This window comes from Pipra filicauda, unplaced genomic scaffold (assembly GCF_003945595.2).
Source record: "Pipra filicauda isolate LSUMZ 115617 unplaced genomic scaffold, ASM394559v2 scaffold447_size767260_pilon, whole genome shotgun sequence".
NCBI lineage: Eukaryota > Metazoa > Chordata > Aves > Passeriformes > Pipridae > Pipra > Pipra filicauda.
The window spans coordinates 123,466-132,686 of record NW_024104584.1 but is presented as its reverse complement, the minus strand read 5'-3'; the positions used below and the strand labels follow the sequence as shown (position 1 = coordinate 132,686).

General features: G+C 37.3%; 1 protein-coding gene across 1 annotated transcript; it reads right to left on the bottom strand.

The window, feature by feature from the left end:
* Window positions 1-3,733: 3,733 nt before the first annotated feature.
* GPX8 (glutathione peroxidase 8 (putative)) lies at window positions 3,734-7,440 on the bottom strand. Its single transcript, XM_027716363.2, has 3 exons — window positions 7,078-7,440; window positions 6,206-6,467; window positions 3,734-4,428 (listed from the first exon to the last, which is right to left on the bottom strand). The coding sequence occupies exons 1-3, from the start codon at window positions 7,381-7,383 to the stop codon at window positions 4,265-4,267; spliced, it is 732 nt and encodes a 243-aa protein (XP_027572164.1). The 5' UTR covers window positions 7,384-7,440; the 3' UTR covers window positions 3,734-4,264.
* Between the last annotated feature and the right edge of the window lie 1,781 nt (window positions 7,441-9,221).

The following is a 9,221-nucleotide window of genomic DNA, read 5'->3' as shown; positions in this document are numbered from 1 at the left end:
TGAGCTCTGGGAGTTTTCTTAAAGCAAAAGCAGCACAGTTAAAAACTTCATAGAGTTTTAAACTTTGATTTTAATGTTTTTGATAATGATATTTGACAAATGCAAGTGGGTAGTTTTCGGGGGGGGAAAAGAGTTGTGTTTGGTTTTTTTTTTGTTTGTTTGTTTGGTTTTTTTTTTGGTAAAACAGTAATTAAGTGGAAAAGGCTTAAAGTAATTTTCACTAATTGTGTGAATTCTATATCTGAAAAATAATTACCTTTCCATTGTATATATAAAGCGAAGTCATCTTTAGGGGTTTTCTTCTTCATTGCTTCTCAGAATAAATTTGTGAACATCAATGCATTAAAACAACTGCACAACTCCAACCAGAAGACACAGTTTTAATTGGACACAATATTATACTTAGAAGAATAAAGGCTGGAAGCACATTGATCTTTTTGATTAATGTTACACAGCAAGCTTCTATCAAACATACTGCCAAAGCCAACAGTGTTAACTTTGTCCTCATCTTGGCACTTCAGTCACCTACAGAGTGCAGAAGAAATTATTTGTTAGTAGTTGTTTTATCTGGGTGCTGCTATATGTGGCTTGCAAAGTGAAGGTCTCCTAAGAAGACAAATAACATCAGTGTTTGTGAAAGTCTGTAGAATCTGGGTGATCCTACTGTTGTGTGTGGTGATTAGGCAGTGTATTGTTAGTTAGCTGTTCTTCACACACCAGCAACTGACTACACTGCCACATTAGCACATCATTGTTGAGACAAGAATACAAACACTGTTATAAATATCTCATGAGATCCTTAGCTGGTATGGGGTCCAATGCCTGCCTATTTCCCCTGACTGAAAGGAGCTGTGCTATGTTATGCAGACTGAGTGAAGATAGGGTATAAAATTAAGTATGACTGAGGGTATAAAACTAAATGTAACTGTATTTCACACATTTATGCAGGTAACCTAACTGGCTTCTAAAGAATCTACTCAATTATGAAACTATTAAGTAAGATTTCAGGTTTGAATCCCATATGAATATGTTTCTTTTACACCAGTAAGTGTTTAAAGGAGCATTGATGTGTTGGCTCAGCAAACAAGTATTTTGTGACAGTACTTGAAGGAACAGGAACATGTCCTGGTGGTGACTGAATATCACCTAGTGGTGATTTAGAATATTTGCACTCCCAGATAATCTGGAGAAGCCCACAGTTAAGTGGTATCTATTTGAGAAAATAAAGACATGTCAGGCCTAAGGAGTGAAGGAAGGATGAGATAGGAATGAAGGGTTAGGATGAAGGATGTAATAGGTTAGGTTATGAAGAAATGACGATGACATAACTTTAACACTCATGGACTGAACTCTGTTAACTGTCTTAGGAGGGTGGTTTTATCTTAAATTGGTAGGATTATTAAGGAATCCAAGAAATAAGTTTCAATCTGTCCACAGTTTTGGAGTTTATATTTTTTATATGCTCTATTTTAAATTAACTGTAAGTGGATATTTATATGAACAGGTATTCATATTACTTTCTTGGCTTTTGACTATAGGTAAGTATAAGCTTGTATAACAGTGTTCTAATTTTCATTTTATTTATTTGCCTTTCCAAGTCTATGTAGATTTGTCCATTAAAGATGCTTTATTTTTACCCCAGAAGAAAGAAATTATTAGTTTATCAATGATCTGCCCTAAATGTTGTATTGGAAGAGCTGGCATGTCTCATGACGTATAAGTAATACAAATACATTGAGTTTTTGGATGAATGCTAATTAACAGTAAATTTTGAAAAACTTAAATTGTGTAGATTCAGGACAGAATGGTACCTATATTCAAATTTCTACAGAAGATAGTTGTAGTGGATTGTGACCAAACAGTGAAATGAGAAATTTCATGACCGTGTTGTCAGACAAAACACTCTTTTTCTAGGACTCCTGAGTAAACTTAATTCAGGTAGGAGTGAGTTAAATAATTCTGTCCAGTCATTGGCTAATATCACATGCTATTTCTGAATACCAGGAAAGACATTTGATCTTAATGCTGGCATTGGGATATTTAAGATTACGCTGTGTCCTTTAGTGAGTGAGTCACAAGCAAGGTGTGCACATTCCCTTCCCTCCTGATCCTTTCCAAACTAGAAAATGATACTGCTCTGTTTATCCTTTGTAGGGTATTTTAGGAACCCAAATGAAATTTCCCACGTGCTGAATAACTCTAAGGCAATACCAGGACTAAAACAGACCCTTTTTTAGGTGTTACAGTGCCCAACATTTCTTTACACCTATACCCTTTTTTATTCAGTCATACAAAAAACAGGAAGCTATAGGAGTACACAAGAGTGGACACACATATTTTAGATGTGAGCGTTTTCAAGTTAAGATATTCAATCCTTCATAGGAAAAGCATTTTGTTCTTCCACTTAGTTCCATGGAATGTAGATTGCTCCCAGTGAGGGGAGACAGTCCTTATCTGAATTCCCTTTCTGCTCCATCAAAGTAGCAGAGACATGAGACAAAAATCACCTGACATGTTCCACTAAATGTTCTCAAGGCTGGAACAGCACATGCTGGAGGAGACTGGAGTAAAATACAGAACCCCAGCCTAAGAACAGGAATTGTCTTGACATATTTGATGTGGAATCTTGTGGGATAATGGCAAATAGCTCAGAGGCTGGTCTAAAACAACAGCAGCAGGCTGATTTCAACTAATGAAACCTTTTGTATAATCCTTAGCTGATCTCTGAAAGTTAGAGTGGCCAAAATTGCCAAGGTTTGAGTTCTGTTCCAAAATTATCTTTGTCACTATTGATGGTGACTTTGTTGAATCTTTCACATCAGTATCATTACTCAATCTTTTAAAACATTTTAATGTCCTTATTCTTCAGAGTTTGTTGGTTTGGTTTTTTTTGTGTGTGTATGTGAAATTGTCAATTAATTCAATACCTTTTTTTTTTTTAAATTGCTTTTCAATTTCTCACCTTTTTAATACAGTTAAGTGGTTATCTTTATTAAAAAAAGTTTTGAAGCACTTTAGTTATTTTCAGTTAGTTTTACAAGACGACTGCACTAATGCTATCCATCCTTCTCATGTAGAAAACTCTTCCAAGACATAGGTTTCTCTCATTTCTATTCTCTCACCCCTCCATTAGGACTTGGACATCAGGAGTGACATTTCTTATTCAAATTTACTATCTCCCTTTTTCAAACAGATAAATCAAAACACTTGGCAGTTTGTAATAGAACAGTGGAGCAGAACTGGCAATGGGTTTGCAGTTACATGTAGGACTGGGGAGATTGCAAGGTGAGAGGAGTGGAGCTTGAGCCGTGAACCTTCTCCTCTTTCTTCTACCTCTGCATGAAGACTGTTTTTTTATTCTAAAGATGGGAGGTAGGTAGGCAGATGGCTGGGGAGTATTGTCTTGGACAGCCTCAGAAAGACATCTGTGAGAGTCCCAGACTCCTGATTTTCATTGCACCTTGAATCCTTCTGTAAGCAACCATGTATATTCACACAGGCCCTGCCTTCACCCAGGTCAGAAAACCAGGAATCCAATAGGAGAGGAGCTCACAGTCAAGGTACAGTACCTTGGTGCAAATGTATAGAGACGGCTAAAGAGTTAAAGGGTGTTGCTCTAAAGGTGAAATGTAAAGTGAATCAAAACATAAAGCAGGCAAGAAAACATTTCTGCAATTTTTTTCTTTTACATTTATCATTCTCTATGTACAGTTTTTTTTACAACTGACAGCTTCACAATTCTGTAGTCTTCATTGAGAGAATGCTGCAAAGCTAGTCTCTTCAGTTACATTTGCCTCTAAAGACCCTGCCATGGATGCCTCTGGGCTCCATATGCTTCAGACAGGGCAAGTATGTGTTAATGGAATATCAAAATCTGTTTGTTACTGGTAGATGGGAAAGAAACCTGTGCAAATACTGAGTAATTTATTAATAATCTTCTTTCCAGCTATCTCTCTGCTGGTGACAATTGAATTAGCAATTATCAGCAATTAAAAAAAAAAGCAACATTCAGAAACCTTATGTAGATTGAAGGTCCATCCTGCAAGGTACTTAGTGCCTTGCCATCTCAGTAAACTCAGTCCTTCTCAAGGCTATTGCAGGGGCAAATCCAGCATTAATAGACATATTACCAACCATATTGCAAATACCAACACTAAAGAGTAGTAAAATCACCTGATGGTTTAGCTTCTAGCAACATTTCCCGGGAATGTACAAAGGCTGTGTATCCATGCTATTGAATAGATTCACAGTATAAATGGCTTTTTCAGAGGTCCTCTCTTTTTTTCATGATAATCTGCCTGATTAATGCTGCTACTTCTGGCTTGATACTTTGTACTGGCTCTTCGGGTCTCCAGAATTTCACAACTTTACCCTCAGGGCTAACAAGGTACTTCCAGAAATTCCATCGAGGCTCTTTCTTTGAAGAATCTGTAAGGATGGCATCAGACTGTTTTAGCGAGTTACACTTGTAATTGTTTCAATGCCCTGAACTGATTCTTCAGCTTCTCATGCAGAAGTAATCACACCTTGTTCTTTGCTAGTAGTCTGGGCATGGTTTACTGGTTGCTGTTAATGATTGGAAAAGTGGGAAGTGAATGATGCTCCACATCCACATTTATGCTGCCAGTGGACTCTTTTTGTGCTAGACTATCTGACAGTGCTGGGCAAATTGTAGCTAGCAGTAAGAGGCACAAGAAGGTGGTGTAGCATGAAGATGTTCAACCTTCTGATTGTCAAGACAGCTACCTGAAGAAAGCAGATGCTTCTCTTATTGAAGATGCAGGGAATGAAGGAAAAGAAAGGCTTTATTTAAAAATACTGAAGTGTCAGAAGATCTTTCTCCTTCCTGTGGGTGAACAGCACGTCAAATAAAATAATGCTGAGTAAACATTTTTTTCTTTATAGATATTGATGTCTAACACTGATTGCACTGATATTTAGAATCTGGTTTCATTCTATGCAGCTGTAACCTGCATGCTCTAGTCTCCTCTACAAAAAACTGAGAGAGCACTCAGTAATTCCACTGGACCTCAGGCAACTCAGGTCAACAAGAGTTGAGGTCAACAAGGTTTACTGAGTTTTTGGTATCTTGCTTAAGAGGAGGTAGGAAGAAACACAGTTACAATGACCGTGATGAAACATAAATGACTCCTAAATAATAATAATTTTCAAGTACATAAGAGCTATCACAGAGAATATGGCAAGAAGAAAATACTTAAGTGTTGTAAGAAAGATTTAATTTAGATATTTAAGTAGTTTTCTGACAAGAGGAGCTGTGAAAAACTGAAATAGGCTGTGAGGCTTTGGAATCTCTCATATGACTACTGAAATAGTCTGGATAAACACAAGTAGTATTGATTTGGGTAACTGTGATCCTGTCTTGGGTCAAGGAGATAGAACAGGTTTGGGCTTCCTCTTACATTTTTTCTAGTTAAAATGGTGTGTTGGAGAATGGTTATGTTCTAAGTATCCTTTCTTTAATATATCAGTGTTAAGCATGGGTCAAAGACCTGACCAAAGCTCAGGATAATTCAGAAAGGCTTTTCAAGCTGGCTTTGGGTCTATGAGCTCTTTGGTCAACTGAAGAAAGTTTCACTTTGCTTGTGAGAATATGAGGCCCTAAGTCAGTAAGTGCTCTCTGTAATGGGGGTATTTGTATGAGTGGGTTTTGCATGCTGGGCCCAAATTAACACAAATCAGTGATTATATATAACTACAGTATATATAATTCTGCTTCACAATACAGTTTACATAAAGGTGGACACAGGCCTCTGCTAAAAAAATGAATCTGCATATGTTTATTTAAAATCTTTCAGTGATTTTAGGACCATCCATAATTATATTTTTGTCCACAAGAAAAGCTGCTTTTCAATAAAAATCACGTAACTTGAAATGGGATCTTGTAGATGGGAATCTTTGCACTCAAGTTCATGCATCCACAAAATGGATGTTTCTAGCTGGGCTGGTCACAGTAGCCTGTTTTTATGATCAGTGAGGAGAAACTGATTCTTTCACGATACAACACTTCTGCCCATATTTTTTATATTCAGATTGAAATGAGATGAATTGTATGCTTGGTGGCTGTTTCTCTCCATGAGCAGAGAAGTTTGAAGAGTTCAATGTTTCCTGACAAACAAACTCAGATTGGAATTCAGTGAGAATACCATGGTTACAGGCAGCTTGATATATAAAAGAAAACAGTTACCTATTAGAAATTTAAAGGCAGGATCTGCTTCCGATCCTAGGATCTTGATTTTGTGGAAAACGGGGAAGGTTACTCCATAGTTTCCTTTTGCAAAAGATTCTATTTCCGGGCTTGAACTAGGCTCTGATTCTCCGAACTGGTTGCAGGGAAATGCCAGCACAGTGAAATGGGAGGGACCAAACTCTCTGTGTAGCTCTTGCAGTGCGATGTAATTTTTGTGTGTGTTTTGGCAGTAACTGGCCACGTTTACAACTAAAGTTGCCTTCAGAGAAATAAAGTTAGAATAGTAAGAAAAAATCCTATAGATAGTGTAGAGATTATAATTAATTTTTAAAAATGCATTTCTCATTACTATGATGGTTCCTGTCAGAAAGCTAAATTTAATCTGTCTGATCATAATTTCATTAAACAGATAATGATGAAAGCAGCTGAAGATATTACATTCAGAGAATCTGTTACAAAAAATTCAATAAATAGACAAACTTCAGCTTGCAGCTTTGTTTAAATATAAACATTAAAAAGCGCAGGTATTTAGGACTTGCACTAAAATCATATTTACTAGATCAACTTCCAAAATTCAACACAACATGCTACCATTCTTAACTAAGATTAAAATCCACAAATTTTCCTGTTAGGCTATAATGATCTATACTAAATAATATGAATTTGTTTTTCTTGGTTTATTAGATCTACTACTTAATTCCTGGAACAGATCTAGAAAAAAAAATGTTTATCCAGCTTACTGTTTAAAGAATAGGAATTTATTACAAAAATCTCTGCTAAAACTTCCCATAACACTTTATTTACCTAAAAATGCACACTTTTTTTTGTCAGTAACGATTCAAGACAGATAAAATGAAACAAAAACTTACTTTCCCTCTGTACTTCTCCAAGGAAATGTTCCTTCCTCGTGAATCTTTGACTTCAAAAGAATAAAAATCTTTGATTTTAGGTTTAAAAATTCTGAGTTGTAGCAGGCAGAGAATGGTGGTACACAAAACCACTGACAGAAAGACCACAACGACCCTGGCTTTGGGCACTGAGTATTTCAGAGGATAAGTAGTTGTAAAAGGCTCCATTTTTGAAATCTTTGGAGGAGAGCCTGGGCAGGCCTGGAATGTGAAGGAGGAGCTGAAATATGAAACTCGCATCTCAGACGGAAAGAGCAAGCTGCTCATTTTTGTCTCTGTTTCCGAAACAGCTGTTCAAGATCACAGTGCCTGCTGGGCTTCAGAGCACAGAGATCAATCTGGGTGAAAAAAAAGAAGAAATGAATGAAAAGGATCTTCCCATCACCTAAGGATGCTGATTGTTCTGTTTAACTGACCTATGTGGGATATTCCAGTGTTCGTCTGCACAGTCTTGAGAGCTGCTGGGACCTCTTGTGGGTTTGTAGTACAGCTCTAGCACAACCTCTGGGCTCCTCTGGCATCTCTGGCAGTGTTGTTCTGCAGGAGGCAGCTATGCTGTCAAACAGACCTGGAGAAGCAGCCTGGGGGCCAGTTGTTCAGGTAGAAGGAAGGGAGGATGGCTGAAATCACCCTGTTCACAGACTCAGCCCTGCATCTCATCAGCTGCTGTGAGATCACAGGCAGCTTCGTTTGCTTAGAAGCACTGAGCCAGCACGCATGGCACAGCACCACTACAAACAGCGTGAAGGGACAGAACGATGATAGATATGGGCTGCTTTCTTAATTGCTACTGGCTAACTGGCAGTATGAGATGACAGTTACTGGCATCTTACTGCTGAGATGGTAAGATTGAAGGTCTACATGAGAGAAGAAAGAGTTAGCTGAGAATCTCAGCTGTAAGCCAAACAGCTTCACATTGCTGAGCCAATTGTGCAAGACTCTCTGAATTTCAGAGCCACACGTCTGGTGTTTTATCTGTCTTCATTTTACAGATTCTTGCCTGTTGCTCCTGGTTTCTAAGGGTGCATCAACATGTAGTGGTTACAAAATATACAAAACCCCAAAATTTCCTCTGTCTTTCATCTTGTCTTCCCTGATCAGTTCTTCCCTCTTTCTGTCCATTTGGTATTCTCCTCTTCCTTTCAACTTTCAGGATTTTATTTTGTCCTCTTCACATTTCTATTCTTCTGGGCTTTTCTATGCTCTTGCCTGTCTATGCTGCTTGTCAGTGTCTGCTTGCTTTCTTTCCCTCCTAACTTTCCAAACCACCATTGAAGAGTGATTTCTATCTCAGATTTTTTTCTTATCACCCTGTTTTTTTACTGCACTTAGATGCTACATTTAAAGGACAAATATAGAACATAACTTTCTGAATATAGAACCTGGAATCTGGTGGTTTCTTTCTTTTCAGTGACTTCGGTATCACTATGAGTATCATTGATTTGTACAAGTTTATAGTGGCATGTTCGATCATTTCTACAATTTCTAAGTAGCTAAAGTCCATGTTAATTTTGTTTAACAAGACTATATGGAGACTTTCACATAGTTCTACATAACAGAGAGATGCTTGGGAAACACTGTGAAATTTCGCTATTTGTATCTGAGGACATGTAATGCTTCATCTCTGCCTGGCAGCAAGGCCTTTGGGAATGGTGTTTTGATGGCTGGGATAGAAAAGACACAGACTTCCATGCTAAAATGAGCAAAGCTGTACTCAACAGGCGAGCACAGGTGACTAATGCTGACTTTAAAAGCAAGTTCGAATGTGTTTGGCTACAGAAAACCCATGCAAGATCATGGTGTCTAAGCTACATCTCAACAGTTTGTAACTTACATCTAATATTATTTCAGAAATAAATAAATAACCCCCCCTTAATATATAATAAATATTTACTCGTGTACCTAATAATTACCCAGAAACCCAGTTGTGCTGTCTGTTTTTACTCTCACCTAAACATTGCTTAAAATTTGTCTGAAAAACAAAATATGTTATTTACTATTATCTAGGCTTCTACATTTCTGATTTTGATACATTCTTATGTTTTATATTTTTCTGCCACAAATTGCTCTGTGAATGAATTTGAACAAATGTAAATTAAAAAAAA